Here is an 18804-nt window from a genome sequence, read left to right as displayed (position 1 = left end):
AGAGGAAATGGAATGAAGAAATAAATCATTGCTGACATGAAATAGACTGAGAGCAGGAAACATACCGGTTTAAAAAAATGATGTGCATTTTATTGACTATGCAAAGGTATTTTATTGTCTGCATGGAAACACACTGAAGGTTCCCAGAAGAACAAACAAGTCTCTCTCGGAAGAAGCGCTGGCACCATGATCCTTAGAAGTGAAGAAGGAAAAAGGAAGTGAAGCCGGCAAGCCTTCGTCTCAAGGATTTGGGGCATGTTGGACATCATGCTTAGAAAAGCAGAAGAGCAGGGGGAAAGAGGGAGGAAGGCAGTAAGGAGGAGACTGCCACAGTGGCTGCCAGTGGGTTTGTGACGACGGTGCAGGACTGAGTAAGGTTTCCTTCTGTTGTAGGCAGCATTGCCACGACTGAACTAACTCAACAGCACCTAAAGCAGTAACAATAAATCTCCCTGTACGGGTTCCTACGCGACCAGATTTTCTCTTGCTCTGGGATAAGCATCCGAGAGCGCAATTCCTGGGAAGCACAGACATTTTGCTTTCGGTTATTTTATCTAGTTTGGTTTCATTTTTTTTCCACCAAAACTACTTCAACTGTTTTCTAGAACGACTGTACCAGCAATGTCTACACAAACAACGCATTTTGATCAGAGTAAATACTAATTCGATGACACTCAACGGGAAGGCAGAAGTGCTTGCTCTGTCCACAAGGTAAGATCTTAGGAGACAAAGGATCCAATTGTTTTGCTCATTCCTTAGGGGGAAAGCCTGAACCACCTTCTCCATCTCAAGTGGAGGTCTCGTCCTTTCCTAGCTTAAAAGGAACATACTTTCTTCTTGCAGACGCGCCATGATCTGGACATCGGTGAGGTCCTGTAGCTTATATCCCATGGATATGGAATCATCCTCCAGCTCTGAAGTACTCAGCTCACTGTCGATAGATGACTGGGGACTGAGAGGGGAGGCCCTCGAAGTGTAACCTGAAAAACAGAAATATCATTTAGTCGAAAGAACTAAATAACTTACGTAAGTATATACAGATCTCATGTAAGTATATATGGTTCACAAACACAGTCATTTTTATCCTTTCATAACATCGCAAAAATTCCTCTGCTATCACTATTGAAGGACCAAATAATAAACACATCTTCTCATGTTTATATACAATCTAGTAACTTGGGAATGTTAAAATGGGCATCGTATCAGTTAAGTACATATCTAAGGAAGGGCAAGAGAGGATATAATAATATGTCTTCATGTACACTCTCCATTAATTATAAGATGTGTCTCTCATAGTAATTGCTGCACATTTTAAATTACAATTTTAATCTAGTTCATTCACTAATAGGACCAGAATACAGCCGAACAGTAGTGCTATAAATGGATAAGAATACCACACATAAAAGGCACACAGACATACAGAAATACATAATAAAATGATAATTTAGAGCAGTGGGTTGTCAAAGAAGACACAGTCATCCATTACCATGGAAAAAGCAAAGGCTTGAGATAAGAAAATCAAGAAAGAAAGGACCATTTGGCAGGAAGTTACAGAATGGAACCACACCAGTGCAGAGACAAGTAATGATGAGATATTCATTCTATAAAATCTTACTATAACCACATAGCACTGGACTTATATATATTTATATGTGTGTTTATAAATATATACATATAATGTATGTATTTACAGACAATCTTGAATCATAATAAAACAAGTTAAATTATCTTTTGGCATTTAATTTTAAAAGCCCACTAGGTACTTAAGAACATGTAACGACATAAATATTCTTTTGCCAGAGCAGATCAACCATGTCTGAGTACAAATGGAGGCGCATCCCTTTTGTACTCAAAATGTACACAATCTCCATTGTAGTAGGACTTCACTTAAACTGCTTTTTCCTTCAAATCATTTTATTAGGACCTAATCCAGGCACCATACTATCCCATAGTTCAATGATATCAAACACTGGTGTACAACTGCTACCGCAGTCAGTGCCAACACATTTCCTTCCTTCTTGTATTCCTGGATATCAGCTCCCCCTTACCCCACACCCCCACCCCATCATCCCTGCAGGAACCATTATTTATATTATAGTCTCTAGGTTCACCCATCCTGGTTTCATGTACCAAAAAAACATACAAATATATTCCTCAAGAGAGTCAAGAAGGCTACCAACAATGAAAAAATACAAGAGATAAACCCCAACATGAAAAAAATCGCAGAAAATATTAAAACCAGATCAAGCACAAAGTTTATCAAAAGGAAATCAAATGACAATGCTTTAACCCTTCAAGTCAGATTTATCATTTTAATCTACTATAGTCGTCTCTCCAATACTCTCTGATACCCAGGTATCAATTATGGTTAAAGGGAAATCACTGGAGGCTTATCCCCTGTGTAGATCCTGCAAAATTAAAGTTGAATGCTTAGGCTATGATTAGTGCTGAGAATTACAACAAGCAAGCAGCTGGGTAAGAAGAGGAAATATTACCTGTTCTTTCAGGTGTTAGTATTGCTTTATTTGAGGTTTTAGAGAAGCTGGGAGGATTAATGCCACTGCTATAAGGACTGAGTCTTGCAACAGGACTATAAGGAAAAGCCAGTGAGACAGGTGAAGAGAAGAGACTCCGCCATCGGCTAGCTGTCACAGAAGCAGACAACACAGCAGTTAGCTCTACGGAAGAGGCGTTTACTTGTCAGAGGGAGAAAGGGAAGGTTTTTTTATGTTTTTAATGGTAAGACAAAGCAAATTTTCATAGGACTGTTAATAAACATGCATTTATATATGGAGATAATGTTCAGATATGCCATTTGTGAACTATTTATAACTCCACTAAGAAAACAATAAAATGACATTGATTAAAAACCAATATACCTACAATGAAATGAAAATTTCTACATTAGAAATATTAGCCTTTTCTCTATTCCAGAGCAAAGATTTAAGTATTCTGAAAGATTAGTTGTAAAAGAAACTCAAAGAGACTTATCTTTAGAAATGTGGGAAATGTTATTTGTAGTACTCTATATTTTTCTAAATTTTATTTCCCATCTGTTTAATATTAGAAATATATTGACCAAAGTTTCAGTAGAAACAAGTTCTTGGAATAGAGGAGAAAACACTTAAAATGACCACTATCTTTCTGAATTTTGTTGAGTCTAAAAAAGACTTATGGGGAAATTGGACAAAATAACAGAAGAACATATACAACAAAATTTAACCATAGCTATTTTATGCAGTGTATTCAGAATATTGTTGATCTGTTAGAAATTTGTTGTTTCTAATGTTTCCCACATTTTCTAAATTGAACATACATTACTTAAGTTTAATAGGCAGGATTATACACATTCTTTAATTTGATACTATTTTGCTATCAAAGTAAGTGATGAAAAGGAACTTAACTTGCAATGGTGTAGATGGTCTGACTCTCATACTGCCTCGCCTGTCCTAGTTAACTTACTGTTTCTCTGTACATTCTTGGGATCATGAAACAGACCTTAGATAACAGACACTTGAGTAAACCACACTAAATATCATTTATAAATCACTGTGTCAAAATCCAGTTTTCTAAAAAGCAATCAATTATCCATATCCTAGCAACAGGGGAGGGAAAATAAAATATTATATGTAAATCAAAAGTATATATTTATAGCTCTAAAATAGAAATGCATTATATATATATTTATATATATACATATATATATGCTCCAAAACATTTGTGGAAATGGAACTAAAAGATCATGTAATTTTCGATGAATTTTCTGAAATCCCGTGTGTGTATTATATATAAATGCACTTATCAAATACGTAATTTGTTATGTGAGGCAGCTCTTCCCAATATAAGCCAGAGCACAGACAGGCAGAGAGGCGCATCTCAAAGTCTCTTGCCTTCTAATTTATACACTGAAAAATGGGAATTCGTGTGCAGCTGTTCTCACCTCTCAAATCGCTATTGTTCACATATTTTCATGAAAAATTCTATTTTAAAAACAAAACTATTAGTTGTTCTTTGTGACCAATCACTTGCCTAAGAGATTGTTTTCTTTACCAGTTTGATCACTCGCCAGGCAAATTGCAGTGACGGCTGGTATTGCCCACAGATGCAGGCAACAGCAAATCACAAGTAAACAGCACGCATTATTCTGCACAATAACCACTGTGAATGGACCACTCAGGCACAGTGACATAGTGATTGTGGCTATGACAGCAAGAGCCAAGTGAGAACACAATTAGCATTTATTGATGAAAGAATGCTCTGCATTATCCTCTAGCACCGCGGCTTGAAAAGGAGGGGAATTATTGTAGCTGCGCACTAACAAAACAGCGATGCTGTCTTGGTGTCCAGATTTGTAGTGGAGGAGAGCAATGCAGGTGGCTGGGGACTGGGAAAAGAGAGGAAGAGATCACAGCCTGGTTAGTCTTCAGCAGCTGGCTAGAGAATTTCAAGGATTTTGGTGTTTAACAGGAATAGTTTTAGCAGAGAGGCAGAAAACTAAAAAGAACTTGACTTAAAGGGCAATTTTATCATTTTTAAGTAGGGAGTGTGATCATTTTTATAATTAACTTTTATTGTTTTTGTTTAACATACATAAATTTCACAATTTCTCCATGTACACTTCAGTGACACTAATTACCCTGAAGCACTTGCTGGTAAAGATCAAAGATTACAGCCTTCAGTGTGGATTGCAATTCAATCTAAAGAAGACCAAAATCCTCCCAAATGGACCAATAGGTAACAACTTGATGAATGGAGAAAAGATTAAAGGTGTCAAGGTTTTGTCTTGCATGGATCCACAATCAATGCTCATGGTGCAGCAATCAAGAGATCAAAGGACACATTGCTTTGGGGGGGGGGGTTGTCAGCTGCACAAGATCTCTTTACAGTGTTGAAAAGCAAGGATGTTACTTCGAGGACTAAGGTGCACCTGACCCAAGCTGTGACGTTTTCAAATGTCTCATATGCATGTGAAAGTAGAACACCGAATAAGGAAGCTCACAGGAGAATCCATGTATTTGCATGATGGAACCAGTGAAGAATACCGAAAGTACCAAGAACTACCAAAAGAGCAAACAAATCGACCTTGGGGAAGCAGGACATTCTACAGTCCGAATGCTCCTTCGAAGCAAGTGTGGGGAGACACTGTCTCACATACTTTGGACATGTCATCAGGGGAGACCAGTCCCTGGGAAAGGACCGCATTCTTGGTACAGCCAAGGAGCAGGGCAAAGAGAAAGGCCCTCGCCAGGATAAATGTATACAGCGGCTACACCTACTGGCTCACACATAACTGTGATGACGGCACTACACTGGGCAGTGTTTCCTTCTGCTGTGCGTTGTGTTGCTATGAGTGGGGACCAACTAGCCTTCATCTAACAAAAATGACGACATTCCTTACGTTGTGTGACCATTCTCACTCTCTTTTGCTGAGCTGTCCTCCTCCATTCATATAACCTTACTGTCTTCAAGTATCCTATCTAATCTTCAGACTTGTTCATTTCAATGTAATCCCCTGTAAGTATATTATAAAAGAGTAATGTTTACAGTAGATATTCATCCACCCTCCTTGGCTCCAGAATGTCCGGTTCCATAAGTATTTGAAATTCTGTTCTGCACGCTACTCCTTGCTATCAGGATTGGGCTATAGAATCTTTCCTAGAAATGTTCATTGATGACAGCCAGATCACATTCAGTTCATCCAGTCTCATGGCAAAACAGTCATGTGCTTCCAGAGGTAATTAGCCATAAATTAAATTTCTTCCTCTTATTCCTGACTCTCCTTCCTCTCTTATTCCAGGCAAACAGAAACCAAAAGGTGTACACCTTGGATGGTCACTTGTAAGCTTTAAAAACCCCAGCCATTAAGCAACAAACTAAGAGGCAGAACACAAATACTAAGCATGAGATTAAGCTAATTAACTGTGATGTCTGATGAAACTCTGGCCCCTCAGCCTCCAAACCAAGGAACCAAACCTATGAGATATATGTTTGTACATAAGAAGCCTCGGCTGCTACTGTTTTCACATTATGCTGGGCAATTATTCAAAAGACTCAGTGGTGATCAGTAGGAGCCTGAGAGAGGAGAAAGATAATTTTATCAAATGGCTGAGAAAATCACTGACAGAGAAATTGTAAATGAGAATCTATTTTTTTCTGTACTTCTTTCCTAAATTATATCCATAAGTTGAAAACCAAAACGCAACATCAAACCAGTTGCACCAAGCTAGTCTGGCTCTTGATGCCCATGTGTTTGCCACAGAACTGTGCTACATAGAATTTTCAATAACTACTTCAGAAGTACATCACTAAGCCATGCACCTTAAACTTGGAGATGACACAGACTAGATATTTTTTCCTTTAATTCCAAGCCAGGAATAGCAAGTTGTGCTCACATATGATGGTACAGAGTTTAAATCATTTGTGTTTGAAAAAGTCTTCCTTCAGAAACACATTAAGCTAAACTGCTTCACGAAATATTCCTTTTCTCATGCTCTCTATACTCCTATGGTTTTGCTGTTGTTTTAGGTGCCATTTAGTCCATTTCAACACATAGAGACCCCATGTAACAGAGAGCTGCCTCCTGGGGTTTTCTAGGCTCAATGTTCACAGAAGCAGCCTATCAGATTTTTCTCCCACAGAGCTACTTGGGTGGAACTGAACCCAAAACCTTTCAATTAAACGGCTCTGTACAGTACTATATAGTCCTAAAGCCGCATGCTTCCTTTAGCCACTAGCCACCTAGATCATCAAATTTCTGTTAACAATTGTCCAGCCACTGAGACTGTCGTAACCACGTCTGTTTGGTACATTACCATCAAAGTTGTACTCTCAAATAAAATTTTAAAAAAACACAAAACTCACAGCCATTGAGTAGATTCCAACTCATAGCTACCCTAGAGGGCAGAACTGTCCCTGCGGGTCTGAGACTGTAACTCCCACCCAGTACGCTCAGATCAGCTCCAGCACACTCTGATCATCAGAGAGCAAGCGGGGGGGGGGGGGGGGGCTGGATCTTATAGCACCATTTATCTCTTTGCCCTCCAATCAAACTGGGACCTGATTAAACCCACATGTTCTTACTGGCTAAGTTGGCACACTAAACCTATCACAACTACATTGTGCTTATTCAAAATCTGTAAATGGATCAAGAGGCAGCTGTGCAAACAGAACAAGGACACATTGCATGGTTTAAAACCAGGAAAGGTGTGAGTCAAGGCTGCGTCCTCTTGTTATATTTACTCAATCTATATGCTGAGCAAATAGAGAAGCTGGATTATGTGAAGAAGAATGTGGCAATAGTATTGGAGGAAGGCTTATTAACCTTTCACATGCCTGCAGAGAGTGAGGAAGACTTGAAGCACTTGCTGATGAAGATCAAGGACTGCAGCCTTCAGTGTGGATTACAACCCAATGTCAAGAAAACTAAAATCCTCACTCCTGGACCAGCAGGTAACATCATGGTAAACAGAGAATAGATAGATATTGTCACATATTTTGTCTTGCTTGGATCCACAAACCATACTCATGAAGCAGCAATCAGAGATCTCAGCGGACGCATTGAGTGGGTAAACGTGCTGTACAAGAGCTCTTTAAAGTGCTGAAAAGCAAATATGTTGTTTGAGGACTAAGGAACACCTCACCCTTGAAGCCATGGTATTGTCAGTCAATTAATTTGCATGTGAAGGTTTGACACTGGATTAGGACGACGGAAAAAAGTCCAGGAAGAGCCTGTGTTGAAGACAAGACCTCTAGAAAAAGAGAGCCCGTGGGTCCATCGCCAAAGAGGACATGAATGAAGTCTTCCAAGGAGAATGCACAGAGGGAACAGAATAGTCCAAGAGGAAAGGAACGGTTAAGGGCAAGTGGAGGGAAAATCTGTAGAAGAGACAGAGAAGGGGGAGAAAAATGCAGGCAGCTGAAGAAAAAGTGAGATCAAAAGTAAAAATTACTTGGAAAACAAAATACTAATGAAGAAGAGTTTCAACATAGGAGCTATAGATGGCAGTGGTAGCCTGGTTTTTTGTTTTTGTATATTTGCTATGAAAATCAAGTCACTGATGAAATCAGTGGTGTTTTATTTGGTTTGGGTACGTTTTCCTGTGTATGAACTGCAGGAGAGGTAATTCTATAGACCGTAACTGTATTAGTGGTTTCTTGGGGGCATGGCAGGGAAGGGTGAGGAGAAATGGGAAGCTATTAACAGTGAGTAGACAAAAGGAGAATATGTTCTCTAATTGATTATGGTGACTGTACAACTCTTTTTAATACGATTGAACTATTGAATTGTATGATATGTGAATTACATACCAATAAGACTGTTAATAAATAATTAAGTTGGTTTTTTTTTTTCTTAAAGCCACACTGAATAACAGTGGGGGGGAAAACAAACTCACTGCCACCAAGTCGATTCTGACTCCTAGCAACCCTATAGGACAGAATACAACTGCCTGTTTGGCCTACCAAGGTTGTAATCTTTATGGGTACAGACAGCCCATCCTTCTCTCCAAACAGTTGGTTGATTTGAAATGTTGACTTTCTAATAAGGAACCTTTGGATGGATCTTAACCTCCAACTTTAAGCTAATAGTTAAACACAAACTGACTTGAAGATATTATTTTTACTGGCTCACTTATTAGTTCCTGGAGAGGCATAAATTCATAGTAAAAGTAAGTAGCTACACCCTTCCCTAATTATCATCCACAAACATGTGGTTTGCAGTTTATCAAATACACTTTGTTTATTGGGTAAACTTGAGTAGTATTCATTTCTTTACAGTTCTCAATTCCTGATAAATTGGCAGATGGGATCTAGGAAGTCCTACTACTAGCTTTGACCAGGTGTTCCTATTTCGCTCTGTCTGACATACATGAAACAGAGAAAATACAACTATTATACATTTGCTAGTGTGTTATCATATGGAAAAGGGCTAACAAACTAACAAATGTCCTTAACCGGTCCTTTCTAACTACCGCAAACTCAATGCCATTGAGCCGATTACAACTCATAATAATCATGTATGACAGAGTAGAACTGCTCCCGTAGATTTCCAAGACCGTCCATCTTTCAAGGAGTAGAAAGTCTCACCCTTCTTCCACGGAGTGGCTGGTGATTTTGAACTGCTGATCTTGAAGTTAGAAACCTAATGTGTAACCCACTATACTACAAGACTCCTTTTGATACTTTCAGGGATTATATAATCCAAGTAAATTAGTTATAATCCATAATTTTTTTAATTCCCAAATTATAGCTAGAAAAACCTACTAGAAAGTTAAATGGAATCATTCCCCATTCCAGTTCATTCAAATTTCTTTTTCTTCAATCTTTCATGAAGAGTATAAATAATAAAAGTCAGCAGGCTAGTAGAAGTTGCTAACCAAAAGATTGATCTGCTTCCATCAGAATCACAGCCAATTAAACTCTTATTAGGCAGCTCTACTCTGTCACATGGGGTCATGATAATTAGAAATCAACTGGATGACAGTTTACAGCAATGCACAATAGTCCTTTGTGAAAAACAACATTCAGCGTGAAAGTCCTCTTTAGTCCTTATTTTCTTCTTTCTTGGTCACTATTTTTTAGACCTTAAGCAACCATTTAGGTGGCCAAACTCTCTAAACCTTTGCAAACTGAAAATCTTTTCATTTGGTCCCACAATTATTATTTATCTGTGTATGGAATTATAGTCGGAAAACATTTTTCCTCAAAAGTTGAAAGGCAATGTTTATTTTTCTTCTAACTCCCACTGTTGTTGTTAGGGGCCATTGAGTTGGCTCCAGCCCACAGTGACCATCTGCACACAGAATAAAACACTACACTGTCCAGGCCATGCTCCATCCTTATGCATGGTTTCAAAGCACCCATCACTCCTTGTAAAATATCTGAAGTCTACTGCCTTGTAGGCTACCTATTTCTTCCTTTGAATGTGGAGTTGGTAGAGTGTATTTGGCCTTATTTATATGCTTGCAAACACGCACATGGAAAACTAGCCCTATTTTGAGAAAGATCTCCATTGTTCTGAGACAGAAATGTTTCCAAAGGCACGTTCTCCAGGACAAAAGCCCTTCATTAAGGAGCAGTGTTAAAGGAGCTACCAAAAAATAAACAAAAACGATAAATCATCCCTGTGTCTAGCTACTTCACTGTGCCTGAAGGTTATCTGTAGATAAGATCAACCAGGTTCTAAACCTTGACCCACTATAAGATGTAGCAAACTCTGTTCCCACATCCTCTTCTGACACTGATCAGATTGCTCCCCTAGGGAGGGCTCAGGGGCAGCGCAGGTCAAATAACACTAGGTCAAGATGACATTTACCTCATTGCTTGTTTATGACATTACCTGACTTGACTGCCTTTCGAAAGATCTGTAGGCCCCATTATCTATCCCCATTGGAAAATACATCCACTCTCTTGGCCCTGACATTGGCACAAAGAGCCCCTGTGCCCCACTTTGTCTTATTTTCCACAATTGCAAAGTGGCTGCTGGGGTCCATACGAGTGGGGTGACATTTGAAGATTTGGGGGTTTTCTCTTTAACTCTGGAAATTTTAATGAGCAGGTCTATGTGTACTTCTTTTGTATATCTTTATATTAGCTCATACTAAGCACTTGCATTTCTGGAACTCGCATAAAGTGTACTATCATTTATTCTATCATTTGTCTCAACTTAGTGTTTTTAGAACATACATTACAGGCTGGCACTCTTGGCTCTACCCTTCATCTAACTGCTTCCATGGTTTTCATCTCTTTGGGGGGAGATTTTTTGCCTAACTTTCAGAAAAGCGGTTGGTTTTAGTTCCCTCTCTCGTCTCCCTTGTCTCATTTAACTCACTCAGCTTCTATTGTCTTCATTTCCCTCCATCATACTGCCAGTTCTTGTATGTCGGAAGTTCTACTGCATCCCATGGCCTGCTATTCCTCTTACATGAACCACTCCCCTACCTTCTGTCTCCTATTCACTCGTTACTTCTTCGCTGACCCACTACATCCTCCAAAAAGGTTTTCCAGACCATGCCAGGTGGCCATCTACATGCTTGTTTTAAGACAAGACGCACTAGACTACAGACAAAAGGCCGGGCCCAGAACTTTGGTTTGTTTGGGGTTTTTTGCCACTATGCCTTTTGCACCTAGCACTGTCCCCACACATAACACCCACCCCCACCCCGTGATTTAGCAATCTTATTCTCTCTTTCTGATCAAGGTCCAGTATTTTAGAAAAAGAGATTCCAGAATTCTCACATAAACATGACTCATATGACTCATATTTCTTAGAAGTCTCCGGGAATGATTATGAACACCTCCCCGCCCAAAAAAGAGCCTAATTTTGCTGCTCTAACACGGCAATGAATCAATCACCAAAGGAGGCTAAAAGCAATACAAAACTATATTGGAAGAACAGCTATTTGGAGGAAGCAAAATAATGTCAATTAAATTTATTTATTTCAACAATCACTACAGTGTCATAGATAACAGGTTATTTTAAGAAACACTTTTCTAATATAAAGTAAAGATGTAAAAGCAAAAAAAATGAAAAACAGAAACACATGGACAACCACCCTAAAAGAAAAAAAGAAGAATCATTTACGCACATCTGACAAGCACCTATGTGGGTTAGTAAATACGCTAGGTAGAAGCTGAAATCCCCTAAAGTGCCAACTTCATTATTTGTTAACTATTGAAACAATGCACAGGGACAATTCTGAACACGAGAGCAAAGCAAAGCAGAGCGGAATCCAAAACCCTGCTAAAGTGACTGCAGCGTGTTTTGATTTCTGACCTATAGGAGCGATGAGTGACAGCAGATGTCAAGAGACCTTGCCTCTACACAGAATTTCAGTATGATTCTGATTACTTTTTCAATGAGAAAGAAAATATCCTTCATAAAGTTTACCCCAAATTAATCACAGCCACTAAGTCAAATCTGACTCATAGCAAATTTATTGGGCATGGCAGAACTGTTCTTGTGAGCTTCTGAGACTGTAAGTCTTTCCATGAGTAGAAAACCTCATCTTTCTACTGTGGAGCAAGCAGCTGGTGGTTTCGAACTGATGATCTTGTGATTAGTAGCCCAACTCACAACCACTATGCAATCAGGGCTCACTGATATGAATCACATGGACTTTTAATTTTGCATTTCAAATTTGACACAGTACCTCAAGACCTGAAACATGAGCTGATGAAGATGGTATCTTGGGTTATGCAAGGACAAACTAGACTGGTTCCAAGAGACAAGGACACTTGATAAAATTTCTAAGTCTCCTTTAATTTGTGTGCCTTTTACAAATGAACACTGGATTAGTACACCGCCTGCCTTTCTGTGGGCTAAATTTAGAGATAACACTCTATCATAAGAACCAAGACCAGAATCCAGATGGGTATCACATGAAGACAAAACAAACACTTGGTGAGAGAGTAGTGCTTACTCCCATCTCCTTAGTACATCAGCCCAGAGGAGAAGAGGGATGTTCGTAGGGAAACATAACCCAAGGTACCAACTGTCCAGGGCTGCACTTATGCAAACTACACTCACAATCCTCGAATGTGACCTGTCCGGATTCGATTGTTAGGGACATTCAGGTATCTTAAAGCAAAGTACGTTTTCTTAACTGATCCCAACTTGACTGAGTTTTTAGTTTCATTGGATGTTTCAAATTAATTCGATAAGCTTTTGATCATTGTGATAATCAGGTTTTGTATTGACGTGGCTGAGTCAAGTTTCTCGATGCTTTGTCCTGTTTTTCCCCCACGATATGCCCTAACATAAGGTCACCACCTCCCTGATGGAATCTGCTCTAAGCAGCCAAGTAGTTTGGGTAAGATGGGTGGAGTGCAACCCTTAATCAGGTCACAGCCTGATGTCACTGAAAGCAAGTTTCCTCAAGAGTGTGGCCTAGTTCCCACATAAGTGAACACAGTAGGGAGCTCGCTTGCTTCTAGATCCTGCATCTGGCCCTTTCACCTGTGGTTTGGGGCTTGAGGCAATGACACCCCCATATTGCCAGACAACCCAGGGGGCTATCAGTAGTTGCCATCTGAGCACTGAAGGATGCACTATGTAGTCATAAACCTGGCCCTCTGGATCCACCAGCCTGAATGCCTTCTTACTCCTTGACTGGTCATCTGCTTTCTGGTTCCTCAGTCCTCAGAGCTATTCAAGTCAGGAAAAGCCTCCGGCTTGACATCTGACCCATCGATTGAACCAGATTTACACACTTCTACAATTATTGGAGCTATTTTGTTTATATCAATTTCTCTCTATGTCTCTCTCTCTCTGTCTCTCTGTCTCTCTCTCTCTCTCTCGTGTGTGTGTGTGTGTGTGTGTGTGTGTGTGTGTGTGTGTGTGTGTGTAGCCTTGTAGGATACAGCAGTTCAAAGCCACCAGTGGCTTCACAAAAGAAAGACACAAGGCTTTCTATTCTTGTACAGAGTTAGTCTCAGAAACCTGTCCTAGAGAGTCACTGTGAGTCAGAGTAGACATGATGGCAGGGGATGTGTCACTGGTTTCACTTCTCTTCACAATCCAGGTGAACAAAATCATAACTTGGTGATTTACCATCCTACCAACTCAAGAGGTTTATTGCAATTGCTTTATTACAATTGAGGGTATCGTATGAGTTAATCCTACCCATGAAGGTTCAATGAGGAATTTGTTATTTTTATTCCAAAGAGATGAGTAAGAAGGTAGAGGAAAGAAGACTAAAAATAGGAATGTCTAAATGAAATGTATACATAAATATAACCTAGGAGAAACAGACTAGAGAAGTTACTTTGAAATGTGCATTGTTATTGAATGTACTACACTTACGAAACTTTTCCATTTAAGATCCCTAACTTTACTAATTCTCTTTATTAATATATAGAACAGACCAAAAATGTGGTTCGATTTCTAAAACTATAAGTAACTGAACAGAGAATTCTTTCGGTTTAGTTTTTGAAAAAAGAGGAGCTATCTCAAGAGGGCTCCATATATTTATAATAGCATTTCATAGTTTAATCAATTTCACATTCATAATTTCTTGAAATTGTTCTAATAATCCTATGAAACCTATTAAATGTCCCCAATTCCTGGGCAATAAGTTAGAAGCAATTGTCAGTCACTCAAACACTGAGCTAAATAAGGCCAGAGCATTAGTCTTAACTATTAGATCAGAACTCCTTCCACCAAATTCATTAATTCATTAACCGAATTATTTTCATTTAACATTTATATATGAGGAACTACTCTAGGTAATGGAAGTAGTGGACAGAAACAAATCCATACCCTCAGAACTAACATTTTAGTGAAAACTACATTCTAACTTTTTTTTCCAGAGGTGGGGGTTAGTGTTGATGTTTGGGGGAGCTTGGTAAGATGCCAATAACACGACTAAATATTCAATGAAAGATCATTCTCTATCCCATTTAAAGAATTTCAATGTACTCAGAAATCAGTCATTTATGGAACTCAAACATTCAGAGCTTGCAACATGCTAAATATGTGTAAATGAGGAGGTAACCCCCCAAAAAAATTTTTTTCAAAGCAATGTACTTAATTTTTTTTATTTTTTATAAAACCACCTTATCACATTGAAAGTACTCTCCATTACATTTGATTTCTCAAATCTGTGCTTCCATTCTTGGAAAATATTTTCAAACTCATCTGTTTGGATGGCCAACAGCACCTCCCTTGCTTTTTCTTCACCTCTTCTCCGTCGTCAAATCACTGTCCTTTCCTGTCCCTCTTCACTTACAGACTCAAAAAGAAGTTGCACAAAGCATCGTGCATGAAGCATCATCAGATGAGTAAGAAAGGCATGCTATTTTTAGCCAAAATCTGGCACCCCGAGATGGCTTCATGAGCAGGTGCATTGTCATGGTGGCCACTTGGAAAAAAAGTCTGGGTCACTTTGGAGTGACCATTTCAAAGCACAGCATGTTTCAACTGACCACTCTTTTTCCTGGTCAGTTAGAACCCAAAACACAAATTTCACAGCGACCACTCTCACTCCCAAATCTTCCATTAAAATCCGCTGAACTGAGCTCCAAGATAGTCCAGATAATTTCCCCATTGCTTCAATGGTCCATCGTCAGTCTCCCAGCACCAGTGCACACATTTTGTCGACGTCTTTGTGTTGGTGAGGGTGATGGATGCCCAGAAGAAGGTCGTCATCAATCAACATTTCACCTTTTTTGAAATGAGAAAATCACTCATACACTTGAGCTTCTCCCATAGTGCTGTTCTTGTAAGCCATGTTCAGCATTACAACAGTTTCTGCTGCAATTTTCCCAAGCAGGAAACAAAATTTCCTAGCAGCACACTATTCTCTTAAATTTGCGTGGGGGGGGGGGTTGCCTCCTCGTGTAATTAGCTGGTAATAATAATAAAACTGGTGAAATAAAAACAATAAAAATAAAGCTGGTAATTCAGAAAGAAATTGAGGTATAGCTCCCTATCCTCAGGTACTTAATTCAGTTGGAAAGAAGATAAATGAGCTAAAAATTAAATACATCTATGTTAATAAGAGTGTTTCTACACTGTAAATAAGCAATACAGTTTACACAAAAGTGAAGCCAACCAAAATGTTATCAACTCAAATCAATGTCCAGAGTTTCGAGGTAACGAAGAAAATATTACCCTAGACTATATTAGCTAATTCTGTACTGATAAGACTATGGAGTCTCACTGCTATTGAGTGCATTCTAGCTCACAGTAACCCTGAAGGGCAGAGTAGAACTGTCCCTTTGGGTTTCTGAGGCTAAAATCTTAATAAGAACAGAAAGCCTCATCTTTTTTCTGAGGAGTAGCTGGCAGGTTTGAACTGTTGGCCTTATGGTTTGCAGCCCACTGTATAGCCCACTGTGCCGATGGGGTATTAAAGACTTAACCCTCAGCAGTTAGTTCTTGTAGTTGAACATTACCTTCTGCATGTCATCAAACAAAGCTGACTATGCCATACAAATATATTAAGTGAGAGACCTAATCTTTAAGCCCTTACTAGGTCTGCTTTGTAAGTCTTATTTTATCAGTTACAACAACTTTACAAAGCTAATTCAAATGAAGCAGGGGGCTGAGGAAACAAGGAGCTTTGCCTGTGCTGACTACTCCATAGAAAAGTTTTCATATGTTATAAAATTCCAATATTCTAGACTAGTTTGGTCAAACAGAAACTAAATCTGAGAATCTATATAGCATAAAAAGTTATTTAATTCAAGTCAATTATTCGCTATGAGATTTCAAGGGTCAGCCTCAGACACACAAGCTACAAGATACATTAGTCATGCATAGACTCTATTTCTAAACTAAATTCAATTATCTTTTTACATTTTACCAAAAATACACTTAATTAATTTGAAAACATTTTTAGCTGTGAAGAAAACGCATTCTTTGAGTAGTTTCTTATAATGATTATAGTATGGAAGTTGTCTCCCTAGGAAGTTAAGTCCAGAATTAAACATTCCCTTCTTACCCTCATTTCCATCAGCAAGACAAAGTTTCTGCAGAAAAGCAGAATTTTAGTAAGCCTGCTATGATCATTTTTTTCTACAACATTTGAATAGATGCTGAATCACAAAAATGTCAGCATCTGTTGAGGCTTGGTTGATGGTGCAAAGTCACACAGTGGCTCTCCAGGAATGGGAAACAGAGGATTTGCTTCTACAACACAGACACACACACATACACACACAATTTTTTTTCTTGGTGTCTTGGTTTTTAGACCTGTTACTGGGGTCATTTGGGGGCATAATTCAGAAAACCACATTGGAGAGACTGTATCAGCTCTGGTTTCACAGATATGGTATTCTATATTTTCAACTATTAAGTTATACTACTTTCTTAATTTATTATCCTAGTTTTGAGTGTGAAAAATTCAGACCCACAAATTCCATGATAATACAAAAAAAAGGTAAGAAATACTTGAAAAAGAAATAGTTACTGGGGACTTCCCAGGGAGGCTATCTATGGATTCATGGTGAAGCGTTGGTGGCTCTTGAACTACTCCTAACGTCAGTGGTTTGAACCTTCACTCTGCAGCCTTCAAAATAGCTGAAGGTATGGAAACCCAAAGGGGCAGTCCTCTGCCCTGTAGGGTCACTATGAGTTCAGATCAATTAGATGGCAGTAGATTTTGCTTTTTTGCTATGGGAGGCTGTGCAATATATACAGAAACTTCAAGCAGGACACTGCAAAGCAAGAACACAGCTTGGGAAGAGTAGAAAATAAGAAAGAAAATTGAAAATGGGTGTGAGGGCAATTTGAGTGTCAAAAAATGTAAGACTCCATGCAATTTTCATAAATATTTTAAAGATCTACATTTTTTTCCTCTTCAAATTATATAGTAAACATTTTGGAACACATTTTGACAGAAGTCAATGGATAACTCACATTAAATATTTCAAAAGTGAGGTTGACTCAAGCTCCTTTCTAAGAAAAATTCTACCTTTTGATTTGAAGAGTTTCTGTGCACAGGTGGAGAAATTGTGCCATCTTATAAGATGAACATTTTCATTTTAATAAAGGAGTTTGAATTTTGACAGATCCATTTTGCATTTCAGATCTTTTGAACAAGTATGACTCTGTGCGACCCTAGAAGACAGAGTGGAACTTCTCCTGTGGGTTTCGAAGGCTGTACATCTTACGTGGGAGCAGAAGGCCTCATGTTACCTTGCAAAGCACCTGGTGGCCTTGAATAGCTGACCCTGGTGGTTATCAGTAGAACATGTGACCACCATACCATCAGCGCTCCTTATTTATTGTACAGTAACTCCTATTTCTGACTCCTTTTTAAGATAGCAAATTAGAACTATTTGCTATTCAGTTCCTAATAGAGGTGAAGTGCATATGAGAGGACTGGAAACACCATGGCTGGGGCAGGTGCACCTCAGTCCTCTTTGCTCCTTAAGCACTTTAAAGAGGTCTTACGCAATAGAGTTGCCCAGCGCACTGCATTCTTTCATTTCTTGACTGCTCTTTCCATGAGTGGTGATAACAGATCCAAGTACAATGAAACCCTTTAAATTCCCCCCTCTCTATATATATCATTTATACATTTATGTTTAATTCTGGACTTAACTTCCTAGGGAGACAACTTCCATACTACAATCATTATATGAAACTACTCAAAGAATGTGTTTTCTTCACAGCTAAAAATGTTTTCAAATTAATTAAGTGTATTTTTGTTAAAATGTAAAAAGATAACTGAATTTAGTTTAGAAATATAGTTTATGCATGACTAATGTATCTTGTAGCAAGTGTGTCTGAGGCTGACCCTTGAAATCTCATAGCGAATAATTGACTTGAATTAAATAACTTTTTATGCTATATAGATTCTCAGATTTAGTTTCTGTATGACCAAACTGGTCTAGAATATTGGAATTTTATAACATATGAAAACTTTTCTATGGAGTAGTCTTTATATGTGTGTGTGTATATATACACATACATATATACATATATATACATATATATATACACATATTCCTGTTGCTTATTGCTATCGACTCACTGCCAACTCATAGTTTGTCTATAGGACAGAGTAGAACTGCCCAGGTGAGTTTCCAAGACTGTACCTTTATTTTTAAGGTCATTTTACTGGGGACTCTTACAACTCTTGTTACAATCAATACATCAATTGTATCAGACATATTTGTACATATTTTCCCATCATTCATTTCTATACATTTACTTTCTATTGAGCCCTTCGGATCAGTTCCTCTTTTTCTATGTCCCTCTTCCCCCCACCCTCATGGCTCCTTGATAGATTGTTATTATTTTCCTATCTCACACCGACTGCTGTCTCCCTTCCCTTTCTGTCGTTCTTCCCCCTGGAG

General features: G+C 38.7%; 1 protein-coding gene across 3 annotated transcripts in view; it reads right to left on the bottom strand.

The window, feature by feature from the left end:
* Positions 1 to 18804, bottom strand: part of SLAIN1 (SLAIN motif family member 1) — a 69218-nt gene that overhangs the window by 19366 nt on the left and 31048 nt on the right. The window contains exons 3-4 of one of the 3 annotated variants that reach the window (XM_075562622.1): positions 2496 to 2645; positions 831 to 980 (exon numbers count right to left, since the gene is read on the bottom strand). In XM_075562622.1, the coding sequence (XP_075418737.1) occupies positions 831 to 980; positions 2496 to 2645 (300 nt within the window). Of the gene's footprint in view, positions 1 to 830; positions 981 to 2495; positions 2646 to 18804 lie in introns of those variants that run through there. The other 2 variants (XM_075562623.1, XM_075562624.1) reach the window with 2 other exon arrangements.

This window comes from Tenrec ecaudatus, chromosome 11 (genome assembly GCF_050624435.1).
Source record: "Tenrec ecaudatus isolate mTenEca1 chromosome 11, mTenEca1.hap1, whole genome shotgun sequence".
NCBI lineage: Eukaryota > Metazoa > Chordata > Mammalia > Afrosoricida > Tenrecidae > Tenrec > Tenrec ecaudatus.
The sequence above is the reverse complement of the archived record's forward strand: the minus strand, read 5'-3'. Positions and strand labels throughout refer to the sequence as shown.